This window comes from Phoenix dactylifera, chromosome 1 (genome assembly GCF_051530095.1).
Source record: "Phoenix dactylifera cultivar Ajwa chromosome 1, Ajwa_hap1_PhDact_Kaust_v1.1, whole genome shotgun sequence".
Taxonomy (NCBI): domain Eukaryota; kingdom Viridiplantae; phylum Streptophyta; class Magnoliopsida; order Arecales; family Arecaceae; genus Phoenix; species Phoenix dactylifera.
This window is the reverse complement of record NC_143190.1, coordinates 15,118,172-15,139,422: the sequence shown is the minus strand read 5'-3', so window position 1 is coordinate 15,139,422 and position 21,251 is coordinate 15,118,172. Positions and strand designations below refer to the sequence as shown.

The 21,251-nt window shown below is 38.8% G+C and overlaps 1 protein-coding gene across 3 annotated transcripts in view; it reads right to left on the bottom strand.

The window, feature by feature from the left end:
* Window positions 1-1,312: 1,312 nt before the first annotated feature.
* Window positions 1,313-21,251, bottom strand: part of LOC103716452 (Metallopeptidase M24 family protein) — a 34,030-nt gene continuing 14,091 nt past the window's right edge. For all 3 annotated transcript variants that reach the window (XM_089930460.1, XM_008804453.6, XM_008804454.6), the window contains 8 exons: window positions 11,270-11,551; window positions 9,023-9,174; window positions 7,057-7,247; window positions 6,708-6,816; window positions 6,421-6,575; window positions 4,248-4,340; window positions 2,645-2,725; window positions 1,313-1,523 (listed from right to left, as the gene is read on the bottom strand). In XM_089930460.1, the coding sequence (XP_089786586.1) occupies window positions 1,452-1,523; window positions 2,645-2,725; window positions 4,248-4,340; window positions 6,421-6,575; window positions 6,708-6,816; window positions 7,057-7,247; window positions 9,023-9,174; window positions 11,270-11,551 (1,135 nt within the window). In that variant the 3' untranslated portion in view covers window positions 1,313-1,451. The remainder of the gene's footprint in view (window positions 1,524-2,644; window positions 2,726-4,247; window positions 4,341-6,420; window positions 6,576-6,707; window positions 6,817-7,056; window positions 7,248-9,022; window positions 9,175-11,269; window positions 11,552-21,251) is intronic.

Sequence of the window (21,251 nt, the reverse complement as noted above, 5' to 3'; positions counted from 1 at the left end):
GTTCCCGTAGAAGACTTAGAACATTGTGGATGACCATTCCAATTAATATATTCCCACTTTCAAAAGCAATTGTAAAACTTAGTATATTATTAGCACATCAGACTCTACTTATATATATATATATATATATATATATATTTTTTATGAGTATCATGATGCTAGGGATATGAAATTGGATAATCTACTATACGAATAAAAAAAAGACTGCGGTGGAATTATTTAACAAGTAATTTTATAGTGCTCCGGTCGGTCATACAAAGAGTTATTTTATGCCATAAGATTCATAGGGATTGGCATAATTCATTGGTTTGATTTGAATCAGGAATAGCCACATCAGCATTAGCATGAAAAAAAAGATTAGGTGAACGAACTAGAACCCAATCATATTTTTCTTATTTCTAATTTACATAAGTTTTTGAAAAGAGGATGACTTGTGCTTGGAATAAGATTGTTCAGTTTAAAAATATTTAAGTAACCAATAAATCCCAAAAGATTATAACCAGATTAATTAAATAAATAATTAGTCTAGAGGGAACCCGAACGAACACAAAATCATACCAATGTTGAATGATCCCGAGAGTTAGAACTGATGGGAGAAGAATCCCGAATGCATATTAAGTTTAACAACCAGGGTGGTTCGACATTGTTCAGGCCTATTAAAGGATGGCGCAGCCACTTATAAACTACCATAACTAAAAACTGGAGATATAGGATTCTCGCTAGGCTTAGGATTCGCCCTCTTTAAGCCAAAACTGGAGATATGGGAGGGTGGTCCGCAAGAACGGCGGAGAAAAAGACTTTGACTTGGTTGAGTGCGAAAGTTCCTAGTGCCGTGGACCATTCACTGTTATCCTGAGAGTCGAAGCCACTCCACCCAAATAAATTCAAAGAGAGATGCTTTAAAAGATCCAGCGAACATACAGAGGAAGTGTGCTTTCCTCTTAGTTTTTCGTTAGGACATTTCTTGCAACGCTGGATATTTGTAATAAAGCCTTTCTACGTGTGGCCACTCATGCCCTCGGCCTTCCCCACGACTACCACGCTAACCAGAGGCCACCTTAACCCCCAAGAGTTTAATAGAAGCCTGAACTCCAAATATAAGGCCAATCAGAAGTTACACGCTAAATGCAAGAAGGAAACTCGGGATCACAATATAAATGGGAGAGACCCCCCTAGTCCGTTGGTCTAACACCAACACGGATGGATCCAAGTGGCCCAACCACGAATTGGTGTTTCATTATACGGCCACTGCTAACTTGTGTTTGCCCGGAGCATATTTTAACAACAAATCTCGAATTGTGCTAAGAAACTATTGGATGTTCAATCAACCAATATTTAAGCACTCTTTTTACTTGTGCTATATATGTGCAAAATATTTTACAGTGATATTAATCAGTCTTCTGCAAGTTACCTCGTAATCATGGGCAACAAAGAGTAGGAACAAGCGAGAGCTAGCGTGCTGGAAGAGGTCTTGTGTTATTCCAAAGCCATTCACGAGCAGAACCATCAAGCAGAGGTGATACCTGCATTGATAATGCAAGAAGTTTTCGATCATCAGCAACATCAAGTCAATTGGTTGCCAATAAGGCTTGCCAGAAAATTGAGAATATCTAATGAATAATTTCTGCAACCCATGCAATCATGCACAATAGCAGAAGAATATTTGTTGGACGGCCATCCCATCAATCGATGAAATATTGGGAGAGTTTTGGCCATGAGGTTCTTGTATTTATAAGACGAAATCGATGGATGTCCTCAGCACTCAATCTCCATGATTTCTAGAGACAATCAAGCAATGTATCATTTGTTTAGATTCATCTCGTAGAATTGATACATCCACTCCCACAATGTACGAATAGATAAAGACAGATTTCTTAGTTAGCAATGTAAGAAGAAATGCCAGGGGCATCAGCAGATTTGAAATTAACATGTTAAAGATTTGTAGCGGCACTAATCAGATCACAGGGTCAATTTCACATATGGCCTATGGATGCAGGTCAATCATTCAAGATGTTGACTTTTTTCCTTCTTACCAGTAAGCAAGGTATAGTTAACTTTTACCAACTGATGAATCAAATGATAAAAAACAACCGGAAGGAGTTGATGTCCCTTCTTAGGCAATGAAGTAGTGAAGCATATATAGGACTCGGCTATGCTTTGTTTCTTGCAGCCAATGAACAAGGAAATATTCCCTTAATAAAATATTTTGCTTCTATGTTTATTCCCCCATTGTAACATCTCTTCTACAATTCTACACAAAGATCAAGCAATATAATACAATAGTTAGAGCAAGGTACACCATCTCTATACCGGGCCTTATACCGGTACCACTATATCCACTATGTCAGTACACCCAGTCTGTGGCCGATTTGGCGTACCAAGTGTCGGCACGCTCTTTATACCATGTATTGGTACCAAACCGGTACAATACCGTATGTTCTGTACTGTCTGGTTCGGTACAGTATAATGTACCATAGTTTAGAGCTATTCTAACCAACACTGTCAGTATACCACTAGCCGGTATATATTATATAATTGTATGATTGCATACTTGGTAAGTTTTACTAGATTGTGAATATCAGATTGGTGAGAGCATAGAGAAAATAATGGCATATTAGGATATAGGATTTTTAAGGTAACTGACCTTATCCCAAACTTGTGAATGGTAATCGTTGAGCCAATTGATCTCCATAGGAGATAACAGGGATACATCAACTAGTTTACTCTGCAAAATAGTGCCAGTAAGGAAGTAAAACTAGCATAGCTGGAATAGGACTTCTTATAATAAATTTTAACAAATCTTGATACCATGCAGCAAAAAAATCCAAGAAAGATGACAATAATAACATAATATGGGTTTATCAAAAGCCATTTTGGTGCTTCACAGATTATATCACTTTGTGCTACAATGTCGCATAAAGCATCAAATAGGAACCCACTGCAGTATGTTGTGTAACTAGTCCAACTGAAACTTGAACGTTTTTCTAATATCATATGCACTATATTAGAAAACAAAGAAATTCAAGATAGTCTAAACCAAAACTTTAGCGCTTATTAAATCCAGCTGAAATGTGACCTTCCTTGACAATGGTATATGCCATGATTCAAGTACAAGATTAGCTACTAAAACAAATATTGATACCAAGAATTTGAACCCAACAACTACATAAAGTCATGGGAAACCCAAGACCTTGTTCGTTTAATTTGATCGATATTTGTACACAAAAGGAAAGACAAATTTTTGAGCTGCCACACATTTGCATATATTCAAATCTTTTAAGAAAGTGCTATTTCACATAATGAATGTTCCAGTAGTTAATAGTCTCATAAAATTCCAAGTCAGTAAATTTAGTAGATGAACAAAACCATTTTTGATCAAGCCTAAAAACCTAATTAAAATACACATTCTGAAAAAAGTTTTTAAATAATGCATAACCCAAAATGTCCACGAAAATGATCTTGCTAGAATATCTATTTTCGTTCAATTGCATTGCTCTTGGCAAGTAAATAACCAGACCTCATATTAGCAGTATGAAAGAATTCAAGATGAATAAAAAGTCAAAGATGAGTTGTTAGCACTTTTTTGGACTGCAGGATTCCAGATTGTCCTGGAAAATAGGAAGGGTGTAAATAGTGATGGAATAAAAATTTTAAGAACAAAAACTCAAAAGATACCTGCCTCATTGGAATTTGTTTAGGAATAGCATTGGTGTGGATAGTGACTTGTCTAATGGATAGATTGGTTTCATAGCATTTTGTTGCTTAATAATGACAACCATCCATTTACAAATGTGGATGGGTGGCACTAACTCAGTATAGTTTGACACTATTCTGAATAATATTGGAAGCAACCTTTAAATTGAAACCATTCCCTAGGAGCACCATCCATATTTGATTCAACATAACCCATCAATTTTAAGTCATAACACAACTCTAATCCAAGTGATAACAACAAATAAAAAATCAAGGTATTTGACAACCCACCGCAATAATTGGTGAAGCATAGAAATCCTGTAACCAGCCCCATCCCATTACCCCCCCCCCCCCCCCCCCCCCCCAAAAAACACACAAAAAAAAAAAAAAAAAACTATACATGCCACTCCCTGGCTCCAACCATGGGTGTAAATCTGGTGGTAAAGATATATGGTAACATTTTCTACATATTAAACCATTACAATTATGTATGCCAATTAACATAAATTACACAATGCATAAGAAAACAGAAATATAACAAAATGTCTAGATACCTGAATTGGGACAAATGTAAGTTTTTCAAAACCAAGATATCCTATGCCTCCAAAGCAATTTGGTAATTTAACCACTTCAACAAGAAGGAGATTCTGCAGAGAAACATGAAAAAGTGTAACATTTAAGCAACAGCTAGCAACCACAACAATTTTTTTTGGAAAAATTAGTGTCCTGCCAAGTCAGATAGAACATACAAACAATGGATCCATTTAACAAAGTAAAAAGACCACACAGGAACAACGATGCAAGAACAGAATAACAATCTGCCACTTCAAATTATGGAGGAACTGGACCTACTCACGATAATCTGGACTTTCAAAATTTTGACATTACTTAAATTGGATCGAGTAATAAAAAAAAATTACATTTAAAGCAGCATCAGGAATATAGTGTTCTTGTTAATCTAACATAGATACACTAAAAAATAAAAAGTTTAAGGATAAACTAACAAATTAGATAACTTTCTACAGAAACCAGCTTCAACAAACTAAAAATAAAATATTGATAAATCAGGAAACATGTTGGATTGGTGATTCTAAAGTTTGGAAAGTAAAATAAGCTCGATATTTGAAAAGATGAAATGTAAGAAAATGTTGAAACAGGTAGCTAAAAGTTTTCAGGTTGTTTGTCCCCATAAAAAATGTTGGTGGTTTCAAACCATCATTATCTTCTCCCATGCTCCACCTCTCTTCATATTTTCTACCTTCCAATTACTCCAATTTATCTATATACTACTATACAGGTGAATATCTTAAAGGAAATTCTTCTAGATTTTATGAAATACAATAATTAGGCACAAGTGAGTGAGCGAGAGCTAAACCAATTTGCTGTCTAACCAGTTGGCTCGTCTCCATACCATTTCTACATATATAATTGAAATGAAATCCTTAGAACATATCATGAAAACTGAAATAAGCTCAAAGAAAAGGCCATAGAACGAGAGGTCAGAGAACTGTAGTTTAGACATAAAAGCTTATAAGAAAAATTCTATTAATGGGTGTAAAGGTTTCAAAAGAAGCTGAAACGCATTCCTTTTTCTTATGTGCTACAATTGATGGCAGGATTTGCAAGCTCAAGGTACTAAGCTTATAGGCATTCCAACATAGTCATATGGCATACCATGGTTAAATGATTTTCTAAATTTTAAAAGAACAGAAGTTCTTCATAAGGAGGGCGAGCCTTAGCATAATGGTAAGGTTACTCCAATGCGACCTAGTTGTCATGGGTTTGAAACACAGAAATAGCCTCTCCATATATAGGAGTAAGGTTGCGTACATATAGCCCTCCTTAGACACCACAATTGCGGGAGCCACGTCCACTAGGATGTCCTTTTTCAGAAGTTTTTCAAAAACGAATATTTACTGCATCACTAAAAAAGGGTTTCACCAACTAGGAAATTTTATACATCACTTTGGCAGTTGCATTCGTTCATCCACATCTACAATAGTACTACATCTGGATTATTAGTAAATAAGCAAGAAATTAGGCATAAGACATTTGCTAAATGAAACTTTATTGTAATTAGATGTACAATAGGCATGAACAGGCATTGAACGAATGAAGTATGGATAGAGTACTTTCAACGGCTTGCAGAAATTTTTGTGTTGAAATGTATAAATTGTCCAAATTGATACCTACCTTTTGTAGTCAGTTGATTCTATATGTCATATTATATAACATCAATATATTTGCAGACAAAGGAGATTCATGAATCTTATCTTTCAGGAATCAGACGAAAAGATTGCTTTGTGAACTAACAAATGAAAAATCACAATTTTTTTAGATGAAAAATAGCACACATATTAATTTCTTTGCAACAGAGAAAAAGATTGTCATAAACTAACATTTTAGCCAGATGTTAGTAGTACTACATGATTGTATACTAATTTAAGGAATTAACATTCAAGTGAAAGAGTTTGAAAGAACTGGCTCATATACCTTTTCGCTTAAATCAATCATCTTTTTAAACAATTTTGTCAGCAGAAACTTAAAGTTTACCTTTCCATGTAGGGCACAAAAACTATGAGCCATTGGTTGTGCATGACATTGTTTTTGGGAAAGGAATTGGTCATGTAACTTACATTATAATTTCATATGGGTAAGATACAGTATCTATAATATAACAGCACAGATGAACATAAAAACAAAGAAAAAAAAAACTATGAAACCTACCTCAATCCGAATACCAAATGAATTGTCTTCGTAATAGCCAGGTTCGTTGCTTACAACCATACCCTTCTGCAAAGCAGTCATATTTCCATATCGGAAGCTTATACTTTGAGGGCCTTCATGGACATTTAATGCAGCTCCCACCCCATGACCAGTCCCTGAAACATGTAAAGGTAAAATCCAACTTGATTACGTAGAAAGTATCGGTCTTTAAGCAGTCATAACATGTGAAAGATAAATTTGACATAGATCCTTCAAGAAAATAAATAGCTGTTTGAAGAGGAAACTACCATGTCTGTAATCAAGCCCAATTTTCCATAAAGAAGAACGTGCTAGTACATCCAGTACAAAACCAGGAGTGTGCTCAGGGAATACTGCCTGATCAAGAGCTATATGACCCTGAATGAATAAGATAACTCTATTTGTAAGGCCAAAATCCAGTTCAAATTACAATCAAGTGTAAATAACAAAAAATCTAGTAGTTTGCCAATGTTTACAAGCAGGCAAGAAGATATCTGGACAGGATCAAAACAAGTTAAACATCTTATTTACAGTTTACATACTATAGCATCTGTATACCTTAAAGGGAAAATGTCAAATGAACAATTTACATTAAAAAAATTCAAATAAGCAAGTCACCTGTAGAACTCTTGTGAAGCACTCTTTTTGTCGTGGTGTAGGTTCACCAAAATGTACTGTTCTTGTTATGTCAGTTGTACCATCAACATACTGACCTCCACTATCTAAGAGGAAGAGGTTCTTGTCATCAACAACACTGCAACTATCTGGTTCTGGACTATAATGTATTACAGCACCATTTGCACCATAACCTGAAACAAGAGTTACTTGTTGGTTAACTATTGAGACACTTTGTTCCATTTTAGCCAGTAATAAAGAAGAACTTAAAGCTAAATTACTCAAAAAGACCATACAGAGATATGTAGTGTAAGAGCTATAGCATTTATTCAAAAATTCCAATGGAGGATGGAACAATAAACCTGTCTTTCATGCCTACAACCTAAAGCATAGCACATCAAATTTGAAGTGCTAAACATGGAAGATAACAGTCTCTTGTCTGAAGGGGGGTTGTATGACAAGGCCAAACTATGAAGAGAAATATGAAATTGACAGGGATGGTAATCAAGTAAAGCTACGTATACAGCTTCGTTGATCCCTACAACAGACCAGGCTCAAGAAATAGCACAGCGGATATTCAAGAACAAGTTAAATAAAGGAGAGGGCTAGATAAGATTCAAGGGAGAGTTGGAGACAACTTTCAGAATCTGTTGAAATCGAAATATAGTGGATCTATAAATTTAGAAAGAGAACCAACCATGGTGGAAAGCAACTAAAAAAAGTTGGAAGAAACAGAAACTTTCAAGAAAAGCCAGGCATCTTAGTCAACAAGATCTAGAATGTTAATTGCCCGAAAGAGCGATTTAAGGGAATAGAGGTTAAGTCTGATATTGCTCAAATTACTTAAAGGTAAACTAATAAGTCTGAAAACAAAGATTATATAATTAACTATAATCTTCATAAAGACAGTTTGGCTTGTGAAGAAAGTTGCTATCAACTGAATGATTGTAACTTCCTAGAAACAAATGTAGCAAAAAATCATTAATTTCATGTGTGAGAATTTACAACAAAAACTGGTGGCTTATGGTCATACACAACAGATCAGTCTAGTAATATCTATACACTTGTGATAGATTACTTTACAGGTGATCAATCTGAAATTATGGTTGACCTGTAATTAGTGTTAATAACTGAGATGAAAACAAAGATGAAAAATGAATCAGAATTATGACAGGAGAACATACAATTGATTAAGGGTTACAAATAGGTCTAACAAATTAGAATCTACTGAGTGCAATTTCTGGGAGAATTTGAATTAAAACTGAGACCATTACAGAGATTGACAGCCAAGAAATGCCTTAGAATGATTACATTCACTATATCAGATCCCTGCACAAAAGAAATTTATTAGAAGTCAGAGAAAATGATGAAGTTATACCCAGAAAAGTTAGACCAAGGCAAATAAAATGAAGGACGGAAAAGAAAATGTCATTGTGGGCGTGAAGGATGTTTCAATAATATAAGCACAGCATTATAGAGAAGATGAGATCAAGGTGGTGTGCAGTAGAAGTAGAGTTACAAATACATATATTCGAGGAATTCTAGATTGCTGCCATAAAGGATAAATTGGTGTATGGCTGAAATGACACTGTTTGAATATCCAACATACTTAATGTACAAGTAGGAGTCCAAAAGAACATTGTATGACCTAAATAGTTGCATCAGTATCAATGAGAGAATCTGCAAAACTTTTGTCAGAATACATTTTAGTTTCAATAGGAAAAATGACAAGCAAGGGGCCATACATCAAAACCAAGGGGATAAGTTGAATTGCTCATTGATATGGCAAATTAAATCAATTTCCCTTTGTTATTATGAATAAACTAACATAACTTTCTCACAATGAATTTTGAAGTTCCATATTAGAATAAAATCTTGTGTAGACCTTCTCACAGGATCAGAAAATATTAAATTGTAGCATAGAAGACATGAAGAAATTAGGGAAAAGAAAAGAATGAAATAAATTTACCACTAATAGTATCAAAGCTTGTGTCCATGAAACCAGCTTGCTTTTTACGAAATTCAAGTAGCTTATCAGCCACTTCTACTTCTGTAAGTACTGCATTCTTATGAATTTCCTCTTCCATCCAAGCCCAAAACTCCACCAGAGCAGCTGCATCTCTGCAAGAGTTTGCATTACCAATGATAAATTTTGTGGCATACCCCTTAACTTTCATCTCTGAGGATAAAAGAGAAGGGTTGATGCAGTTGAATCTTATCAGTTCCGCTAACACTGTCTCAAAGATAACTACATACCAACATCTAATGTTGTCACATAAAATATATGGAGAGAAATAAGACTCCACATGCAACCCGTAGCTCATTTAGTCCTATTTAAGCAGGGTTTCAAGCATCTAAATTATTGTTTACTTGTAGCTCATTTCCTCTGCATGCCAACCCAACAGATAGAGGGTGGGATTGTGGGAGCAATTGTCATAGCAAGTGGTAGGAGTTCCAATAAAGTGTTTGCATAGCATTCTTGCACATGAGATACTATCCTAATTTAAGCTTGCTTCCACCTTTCAGTAAATTAATTAATGTAAAAATACCAAGGTTTCAAACTATATATAATATCTTTACTTCAAATCATTTTATACGGACTCGTGATAGCTATAACTGGTGGTAAAAACTAAAAGAATCTAGAAGCATCTGAAAGTGGGAGCTGGAGTAACAGAGAGAGTGGTTCACACAGCTAAAATATATTCAAGAGTGCAGCTTGTTTTTCAAATGGGTGCAAGCTGCTGCTGGTGGTAAAAACTAAAAGAATCTAGAAGCATCTGACAATGGGAGCTGGAGTAACAGAGAGAGTGGTTCACACAGCTAAAATATATTCAAGAGTGCAGCTTGTTTTTCAAATGGGTGCAAGTTGCTGTGCGTAAATGGATGCTTGCAAGAGCAAAAGCCATGGACTCACAGAAGCAGCCTTTCATTTGCAAGTGAACATGCATCCCACCAATCCTTAATGATGGAGCAGCAAAACACAAGCTATTTTATTTTATTTAAAAGAAATATATAAAGAATAATCAATGTTATGAGATAAAGAAACAAAAAGGATGTTAGGATTGCATCTAGACTTGCTCACTTTTTCAAATTTTGCTAAATATCCTGTGTTGCATGCACTAAATGTGCAGAACCAAAAAAGAAACATAACAAAATGTGTTATGTTGATCAACACTAAAGTACATACGCTACCATAATTTGGCATTTAGGGGAATATTATTTTTACTATTTGTTGTGCTATGTCTGATATACATTGTCAATACTTTCCCTATCAATTTAAGCTTTTGCGGTATAGTAAGTTACATTGGTATTAGAGACAAAGATCATGGGTTCAAATCCCATTCAGGCCAATTTTACCCATTTGGTTTCTTTTCTTATCTAGACTCATTTCCAGCTATTACTTGAATCATTGTTGACTTGTCATCTTGACTTCTTCATGCCTTCATCTGCGTGTTCCGGGCTGCACAGGTGTTAAGGCCTGATATGAATTGTTGATCCTATCCCTACTAGTTTAAGCTTTAGGGATTAGGTGGTTATTTAACAGTGTCAGAGCTCAGGTTTGCTGTAAGTCATGAGTTCAACTCCCCTCAAGTTCAGTTATTTACTTAATTATCCCTGATTATTTGTTATTCTTATACCGATCTTTCTTGACTCACTTACCCCACCACATTAATGGTCCGGGCCACATGTGAGGAGGGGTGTAAAGCCTAATTTACATTGTTGACCCTTTCCCTATCAGCTTAAGCTTTTTTGAATTAGTTGGTTAGTTGACACATTGGCAGTGAAACAACCAAAGCCTGGTGCTTCTTGTGCCCCACATCCAAGGCATAAAATGGCAAGACTCAAGGTGTCCGTCTGCATATGCTTTGTATGTGATGCATCTGTCTCACCTAGAATGTAACCTTCCCATGAGCCTCAAGGCATCTCTTCAGAGCCTTCCCTTAATGTATGAGGTGAGGCAAGTCCCAAATAGATCTTTCTAAAACCATGCTGTCAAATAATTTTTTCAACACACAAATGCTTATATAGATAAAATGCATGTATATGCTATGGTAGAAGAATTTCTGTTTGGCTAATTCATGTACTACTCTAAAGAACTTTAGTTCTGACTAACCTTTTCAACACATTTCCTTCTTGGCTGCATAATTCATCCAGTTGTAATTTGCACCACAACTAAAAATTCGTATTATATTCTACAGGTTAAATCAAAAGGTACCTTAAATGACAACTGCGCATCCCGTCAATCTCTGACTTATTTTTCACTGCTTTGGCCAGGGTGACAGGGGAAAGCTTGTACAATCCAGTTGGCCCTTCAATCCGAATATCTTGATGCTTGTTTGTTGCCATATCTGGAGATGTTTCTCCGTCAACTTTTTTGTCCCTTGCTTGCTTTTCAAATTTTGCAAAATGTTTATTACAAGCAGATTTAAATCTGCTAACAATTGCAGCATTTACACTAGATGTATCCAACCAGAGTTTTGCTCCTCGTGCTGCCAAACTGAATAATGGTTATTATGAACATAAGAGCTTAAAAATAAAAAGAAAAGAACTACCTTATAATGGACACGACAAACTTAAAGTTTTGAAACTAAATTGAGAGATGAGATCATTTTTCCAGTTTAGATGCTTGGATGACGATAAAAAAAAAAAAAAACAAACCTGTTTGCCTAGTAAAGCCATTATACCAACAAGCTGTTGCAAAAGCATGTATGACACCAAAGTAGCTGCCTAATAAAAAATTGCACACTGAAGCAAGATAAAAAGCAATTTCCTATCAAACTGATACATGACTCTTTTTTGTTTTAATTTTTAACAAGACTCACAAGCATATTCCTATGACCACTCAAGCTAAACCAAGTCAGCTAGTTAAGAATAGTACTATGAAGAGTTTTATAAAAGTGAGTGAGAAGAAACACGGCCACCGCAAGACAGTGAGTGTCTAATGCTTAAAGAAATATATCAGAAACTGAAGCAATCAAAAGCAGGACAAAAATCGTCAAACTCTAAGTACCGACTTCTGATATCTGCTATGTAACTAATGAGGCCAACTCAAGATGTCACATAATACTACTGTTATGTAGCATCAAATTTTTGATGCTGGGAGAACCTCGATTATGCTTTGATGGTTGTTTGAGTTCAACTCATTTTGCAAATAAGCCAGATAAATCTGACCCATTTAAGATAAATCAAAAAAATGCCATATATGGCAGTATATATTGTTCGCAAATATCACAGAAATATAGTTAGCTGAGTCAAGCCAACTGTGACACAATCAAGACAAGACAGTCTTTTAAAGCCTGGTTACACAGTTACCAGTTACCATCACATTGATCAGCCAATCGATGTTATGTCCGGTTGACTCATCTAACTGAAAATCCATCATTATTATGTAGGAAAGGGAGAAGAGGACTTTTCAAGAAAGATTTTGTTGAAGGGCCACTCTATCAACAACACTCACATCTGAGAACCAAAATCACAGCCCTTGTAAATCATTTATTTCTTCCACATTCATTCTTCTAATCTCGCTAAGGCATCACTTGAACTTCATGCTTTAAGCAAAGTTAAATTTATAATGAGGCAAACTTATTTTTTCCAATCCAGAATTAAGAGTAAGCTATTGACTCAAGATCCAGAGAAGCATTTCATCTACGTCTATCATCTAATTCTCTCTCTCCACTTCAGCCGAAAACCTAAACATCCACCTCTCCACTCCCTAAAATTCATCCTTTTTATGCTCGCAAAACTTATGCTGCTAATTGAATAATTGATTGTCACACCCCGAGCCCGAAGCCCGACAGACGCCGCACGCCCGCACGGTGGGCCGTACAGGCGTGCAAGGCTGATCATAACAAAGCTATTATAGATGCTTAAAACTTACTTAAATATTTATATATATTCAAAACAATTTTACAAAGTTTCAAAATAGCATATGTCAACATAATTAAAGTATTTCAGCTAGTCTAACCAAAATTCTGATTTGAGCAAAATCTTCCAAAAAAATCCATCGCACTCCCCAATCTTGTGCAATCAAGCCTCTGGATGTGAAGAATAGACAGAATAGGATAATAAGCTACACTAGCTCAGTAAGCAACATAATACCTCAAAGTGGGGTCAAAGCATACTAGATATTTAATCAAAACACAAAATAATGACTGAAAATTAAGTCACAAATAAGCATATATTTTTTTCAAAACTTATTATCATTTTCACAATAACTCTGATATCAGACTCCTAACATTAATAAACTACGGCCACGTAACCCAGTGGCATGGGTTGCACAAGTGCCAAAAACCACTATTATTAACCATCAGTGGCAACGATGTCCAAAAACCACTATTCTAATCATCGGTGGCAACGTTGTCCAAAAACCACTATTCTAATCATCGGTAACAACGGTATCGAAACTAGTGTCTCACAGATACAAGTCGACAGGGCCAACAAATAATCTCCATTGGCGGGGCCAGAACATAGCCATACTGGGAATACATTCATACAAAATAGGTAACTTGCCCAGTCAAATTTTACATATTTCATAGCATATAACAAAATTTTCAAATGGTATTTAATATGTCTGACCCATTTTACTAAGTACAAAACATATCTCAAAATTTAATCCACTAATAATTAATTTATCAAATAATTTAGAAAATACACTTTGAAGTATTAAGTTACTTACCTCTTTTCGCTTAAATCCCACTTCACACAAACAAGTCAGGTGCACCTATTTAAATATCATTAGAATATAATTATTTTTTCATTAATCTCAGAGCTAAGCAAAACCAAAAATACTACTGGACACGGTCCAACAGGATCCCACACGGTTGAATTGAGCTGGGCTCACAATAGATACGACCCAAATAAGGCCCAACAAGACTGGACTGGGCCCAAGTTAGGCCCACAAAGGGTACGGCCCAACTGGGCCCAACATGGTTGAACTGGGCCCAAGTTAGGCCCGCAATGAATAGAGCCCAAGCTTGGCCCAGTTCGGCCCACGATGGGCCCTTTTTTTCCTTTTCTTTTCTCTCTTTTCTTTTTCTTCTTCTCCTTTTCTTTTCTTGTTTTCTTTTCTTTTCTTCTTCTTCTTCTTTTCTTTTTTTCTTTTCTTCTTCCCGAACCTTCCTTTCCTCTCTTCTCTTCTTCCTCTCACCTTCCCCCCCTTCTCTCGTGAACACAAGGGAAGGAAGATCCCAACCCGGGGTGCTCAGGAGAAGAACCCACGGCGGAGAGGGAGCTCGGGAGGGGAACGGCATGAGGCCGGCAGTGCCGGCGGCCGGCCAGTGGTGCCTGCGGTGCCCGCAGCCCAGCCTCCTCTTTCCCACGAACACAAGTAGTCCCTCACCGGAGTGCTCGAGAGGGCCAGGCCGAGACCGGCGACGCCTACGGCGGCCGGCCCTCACCTTCTTCCCGTGGAGGAGACACGTGCACGGGTGAGCCCCCCCTTCTTTCTTTCTCTCTCTCTCTCTCTCTCTCTCTGTTATCCCGAGTAAATCAGGAGGAAGCACGGAGAAAAAGAAACGAGGGGGTCGGGAGGCTCACCTAGTTCCGGAGAGGAGTCACGAGCACCTTCTCCGACGACACAGACGTCCGTTCAGGAAGCCCCGTCTCTAAGGAAGGAGGAGAACAGTTCGACGACTGAGCCACCGTACATCAATTTTTCCCCCTCGAAGAAATAGGTAGTGGCCTCCAGATGGGCTGCCGACTTTGGTCCAGGTCAGCCCATCTGGCGGCCTAGTAGTCACATTCTTTCGTCCTTTAAAAAAATTTCGTTCTCGAAATTTAACATACCTTAGCTTGCAAAAAGGTCCGGATATTTTTCCATCTCGTCCTCCAATTCCCATGTAGTCTCACGTTTTGAGTGACTACTCCACTGGATCTTGACATAAGGAATCGTGTGCCTCTTTAATACTTGTTCCTTTCTATCAATCACATGTACAGGCTGCTCAGCATAGGTCAAATCCTCTCTAAGCTGCATAGGAGCTACTTCTACCACATGGCTCGTATCTGGAACATACTTTCTAAACATGGAAACATAAAATACATTATGAACTCCAGACAGTGACGATGGATGTGCCAGCCTGTATGCAACAGCTCCAACTAAAGGGCCCACATAGCGCGGATTGAGCTTTCCGCGTATTCGAAATCGCATTACCCCTTCAGTAGGAGACACTCTCAAGATACATGATCTCCGACCTGAAATTTCAATTCTCGCCTTCTATCATCTTCATAACTTTTTTGTCTGCTCTGAGCTATCCGGAGGCGTTTTTTGATTAGCTAAATCTTTTCTACTGTTTGTTGAACAATCTCGGGTTCCATAAATTTTTTTCACCTATATCATCCTAACAGATACGAGATCTGCACTTTCTCCCATACAGCGCCTCATAAGGTGCCATCTGAATACTTGCATGGTAACTATTATTATATGCAAACTCAACTAAAGGCAAGTGACGGTCCCAAGAGCCTCTCATATCAATCACACAAGCCTTCAGCATATTTTTTAAGATCTGAAAGTGGTCTCCAAAGCTTTATGCAGACTATCTCAAAAGTGAGATACAAACCGCAAGTCCCTAACGGAAACAATGGATATGGGTACTCCATGCAACCTCACTATCTGCTTAATATAGAGCTCCGCAAACTTTTTCAGTATCATTCCCACTTTGAATGCCAAAAAATGTGCTGACTTAGTCAATCTATCTACAATCACCCATATAGCATCATAACCTTTAGGAATACGAGGCAACCCAGAGACGAAGTCCATTGTGTTGTGTTCCCACTTCCATTCAGGAATTGAAAGGGGATGTAACAATCCTGCCAGTCTCTGGTGTTCTGCCTTAACCTGCTGACAAGTCAAACACTGGGCTACAAACTATGCAATTTCTCTCTTCATGTTATTCCACCAAAATATATTTTTCAAATCTGTATACATCTTAGTACTCCCAGGATGCACTGTATATCCAGTATTATGAGCTTCCCTCATAATTTCTCTCTTTAAATCAGAGTCATTTGGAATACAAATTCTGTTCCTGAATCTCAATGATCCATCCTCATGAAGTCTGAACTCTAACTGAGACCCTGATTCAATGTCACGTCTAATCTTTTGCAACTGAGGGTCATCTGCTTGAGCAATCCTGATCCTCTCTATCAACGTAGGTTGGACACGTAGATTTGCCAAATGTGCATCAAGATCATGCCAACATAACTCAATTTCTGCTCTCCTCAAATCTTCCAAAATTTTCCTCTGAGAGGTGAATAGAGCAGCAATACTACCAGTAGTTTTTCTGCTCAGTGCATCAGCCACCATATTAGCTTTTTCCGGATGGTAATGTATAGACAAATTATAATCTTTTATTAACTCTAAGCATCTTCTCTGTCTCATATTAAGTTCCTTCTGAGTAAAGAGATATTTTAGACTTTTGTAGTCCGTATACACTTTACAAGATTCACCATATAAGTAATGTCTCCAAATTTTCAATGCAAACACAACCGCAATAAGTTAAAGATCATGAGTGCGATAATTTTCCTCATATGGCTTAAGCTGTCGAGAGGCACAAGCAATCACCTTATCATTCTGCATCAACATACAACCTAATCCTTTCTTTAAAGCATCATTGTAGATGATATAACCTTCACCACTGGAAGGAAGGGTAAGGATGGGGGCTGACACCAAACGTTGCTTAAGCTCCTGGAAGCTCTGTTCATATTTATCTGACCACTCAAACTTAACTCCTTTACGAATTAGTCGAGTTAAAGGCGCAGCAATGGGAGAAAAACCCTCAACAAATCGTTTGTAATATCTAGCTAGGCCCAAGAAACTACGAATGTCAAAAACATTGTTTGACCTACTCCAGTTGACCACTGCTTCGACCTTCTTTGGATCCACATAGATTTCCTCCTTAGATATCACATGTTCTAGGAACATCACACTGTCCAGCCAAAATTCACTTTTCTTCAATTTACCATACAGTTGCTCATGTCTTAGTGTTTACAGTACTGTCCTCAAATGCTGCTCATGCTCGGCCTAACTTCCAAAATAAATTAAGATATCATCAATAAAGACCACCACAAATTTATCTAAAAGGGGTCTAAACACCCTGTTCATTAGATCCATAAAAGCTGCAGGGGCATTTGTCAGCCCAAAGGATATGACCAAAAATTCATAGTGCCCGTAACGAGTACAGAAAGCAGTCTTAGGCACATCTTCAGCCCTTATCTTTAACTGATGTTACCCAGAACGAAGATTAATTTTGGAGAATACCTGAGCACCCTCTAACTGAACAAATAGGTCATCAATTCTTGGTAGAGGATACTCATTCTTTACTGTCACTTTATTTATCTTCTGTAATCAATACATAACCTCAAACTACCATCCTCCTCCTTTACAAACAATACTGGAGCTCCCCAAGATGAAACACTGGATCGAATAAAGCCTTTATCAAGCAAATCTTGCAACTATTCCTTTAGTTTTTTCATTTCAGCTGGAGCTATTCTATATGAGGTTTTGGAGATTGGTGTGGTACTTGACAGATGCAATCGACAATGTACTTGACACCACAATGTTGGATGCCTGAGCATCCTGCTGAGTTAGTGCGTAAACACAGCCTGTGTGCGCGGTCTCTCCCCTTTCTGTTGCTTGGGAGAAGAAGGCTAAGCCGACTGAACTGGAGCAAGAGAAGCTTGCACTTGTTGGGTCCTTTTAGCTTGAGCCTTTGAACTGGTTGAGAGTCTTGTTGATTGCAAGGGACTCCGCTATCTTATGACCCTGATGGCCGCATCTAAAGCAGGCGCCAGATAATCGTCTGCAATGTTCAGTCTTATGCATACCACCACATGCATCACATTTAGGCTGGTCTTGCTGATGTTGAGTAGCCTTCCCATAAGATCCCCGCTTCCCTGATTGCCAAGATCTATTGCGAGATTTTGTAGACCTGACAGAATTTTGTCCACTACGATTATCGAAATCTCTGCTCCTCTTCTTTTGTTTTCCTTCTCTAGTATCCTGAGTCTCCTTCCAGATAATTTCTATATTCTTGGCCCTGACTACCAGATCAACATAGTTTACTGAGTGCACTACGGCCAAACCTCGACGTGAGGCTTCAACCCTTCTTCGAATCTCCTCATCCTGGATTCTACATCCATGATGAAGGTGGGAGCAAACCGAGACAGCTTATCAAACTCTACCTTATACTCATCTACAGTCTTGGTTCCTTGAGACAGATTAAGGAATTCCCTCTCTAGCTCCCTCAGGCGACTAGGAGAAAAATATTTGGAGTATAAGGCTGTGCGAAACTTCTGCCAGGTAACTGGCTCATGCTCGTCCGCAGACTTCCACAGACTTCCACCAATGATGAGCTCGGTCCTGAAGCATATAGATGGCAAATCTGGCCTTCTCTTCATCAGTGCACTCTATTGCCCTGAAGGCTTTCTCCATTTCATCTATCCAAGCTTCGGCCTCTTGAGGACTAGTGGTGCCCTTAAAGGCCATACAAGAACCATTTTTTTGAATTCCATAATAGTCCTTTGCTCAAAGGAACCAACATCCTGCTAGACTGATTGCTGAGGTTGCTACCTCTGTTCACGTACTAGCCCAACGACCTCTTCGATTAGTTTGAGCACCTGGGTCTGGTTTCCAACAACATTTCCTAGTGTCAATGTCGACTGACCCAGGGTTGGCTGATTCACCATTGATTGACCAGCCCCTCCTGGGTGAATTTTGAAGGCCTCATTCTGGTTAGACTAGCATAAATACTTGAATTACGTTAACGTATGCTATTCTGAAACTTTGTAAGATTGTTTTGAATGTATTATTTTGAATGTATTAATGTTTAAGTAAATTTTTAAGCATTTGTAATTGCTTTGATATGATCAGCTGCCTTGCACGCCTGTACGGTCCGCCGTGTGGGCATGCGGCGTCTATCGCGCTTCGGGCTCGGGGCATGATAGATTTGGTGGTATCAGAGCCTAGGTTTTAGGATTTCTAGGATCCGTTAGAAAGGTTGAGTGATGGGTAGAATTTAGACAAGGGGATAATATTAATTGTTTTTTGCTAATAACCTTTTGATTAAACTGTTTGGATGATCTTATGACATTTGCCTATTTTCACTAAATCAGAATGTCGCCTCGCCGTACTCGTAGTCCGAGACAGATGGCTGGGCACTCTTGGAGTAGAGTTCCTACTAACCAAGCGGCCGAGGCATCGCAAAGCCCGAGGCCCCAGAATGAGGCCTTCGAAATTCACCAAGAAGGAGGGGCTAGTCAATCAATGGTGAATCAACCAATCCCCAGTCAATCAACAATGACTCCAGAAACTGTCGCCGGAAATCAAACCCGGATGCTCAAACTGATTGAGGAGGTCGTTGGGTTAGTACGCCAGCAAAGGCAACAACCCCAACCAAGGTCCGCCGTACCGGTACCGGTCGGCGTACCGGTGGCCGGCCGGACCGGTACGGTACCGGTCCGGTCCGGTACGTACCGGCTGGTACCGGTCCCGTACCGGCCGGTACGCGGTGGTTTCAAAAACCACAGCGCGCGGCGCTGTGGTTCTAAAAAAAAAATCGTACCGGTGCGAACCGACCGGTTCGCACCGGTACGAGGCCGGTACCGGCCGGTTCGGATAAAAAATCGGAAAATACCGGTTTTTTATCCGTTCCGGTACCGGTCCACGGCCGGACCGGTACGTACCGGCCCGTACCGGCCGGTACGGACCGGTACGTACCGGCCCGTACCGGCCGGTACGGGCCGGTACGGCATTCCATGACCCCAACAATCAATCCAGCAAGATGTTGGTCCTTCCAAGCAAAGGAGTGTAGAGGAATTTAAGAAATTGGCTCCTTCAGCCTTTAAAGACACCACTAGTCCTCAAGAGGCCGAAGCTTGGATAGATGAAATGGAGAAAGCTTTTAGGGCAATGGAGTGCACTGATGAAGAGAAGGTTAGTTTGCCATCTATATGCTTCAGGACCAAGCTCATCATTGGTGGAAGTCTGTGGGGCGCACATTGGCACATGAGCATGAGCCAGTTACCTGGCAGAGGTTTCGCACAGCCTTCTACTCCAACTATTTTCCTTCTAGTCGCCTAAGGAAGCTAGAGAGAGAATTTCTCAATCTGTCTCAAGGAACTATGAGCGTGGATGAGTATGAGGCAGAGTTTGATAGGCTGTCTCGGTTTGCTCCCACCCACATTATGGATGCAGAGTCCAGGATGAGGAGATTCGAAGAAGGTTAAAGCCTCGCTTATGTCGGGGTTTGGCTGCAGTGCATTCAGTAAACTATGATGATCCGGTAAACAGGGCCAAGAATATGAAAATTGTCTAGAAGGAGACTCAGGATACCGGAGATGGGAAACAAAAGAAGAGCAGCAGAGATTTTGACAACTGCAGTGGACAGAATTCTGTCAGGTTTATACAATCTCGCAATAGATTTTGGCAATCAAGGAAGCAAGGATCTTATAGGAAGGCTACTCAACGTCAGCAAGAGAAGTCTAAATGTGAAGCACGTGGAGGTGGCCATAAGACAGAAGTTTGCAGACGGTTATCCGGAGCCTGTTTCAAATACGGCCAGTAGGGTCATAGGATAGCGGAGTGCCTTCATAATCAACAAGACTCTCAATCAGTTCAGAGGCCTCAAGCTACAAGGTCCCAGCAAATGCAAGCTTATCTTGCTCTGGTTCATTCGGCTCAGCCTTCTTCTCCCAAGCAGCAGAAAGGAGGGAGACCGCGCACACAAGGCCGTATTTACGCACTGACTCAGCAGGATGCTCAGGCATCCAACACAGTGGTGTCAGGCACATTACTAATTGCATTTGTTTATGCTCACGTGCTGTTTGATTCTGGTGCTACACATTCTTTTGTGTCATTTACATTTGTGCAAATACATGACCTGCCTTGTGTGCCATTAGATTATGATTTGCATGTTGGCACCCCTGCTGGGGATGGGTTGATCGCTAATCAGGTCTGTAAGACTTGTTCACTTCAAATAGTCTGTAGAGACATGACTGCTAATTTGATAGTCATTGATATGCATGATTTTGACATAATATTGGGTATAAACTGGTTAGCGACACATTTTGTTACCATTAACTGCCATGAAAAACGAGTAAACTTTCAGATCCTTGGAGATACTGAATTTAGCTTAATGGGTAGTATATGATTTTGACATAATATTGGGTATGGACTGGTTAGCGACACATTTTGCTACCATTAACTA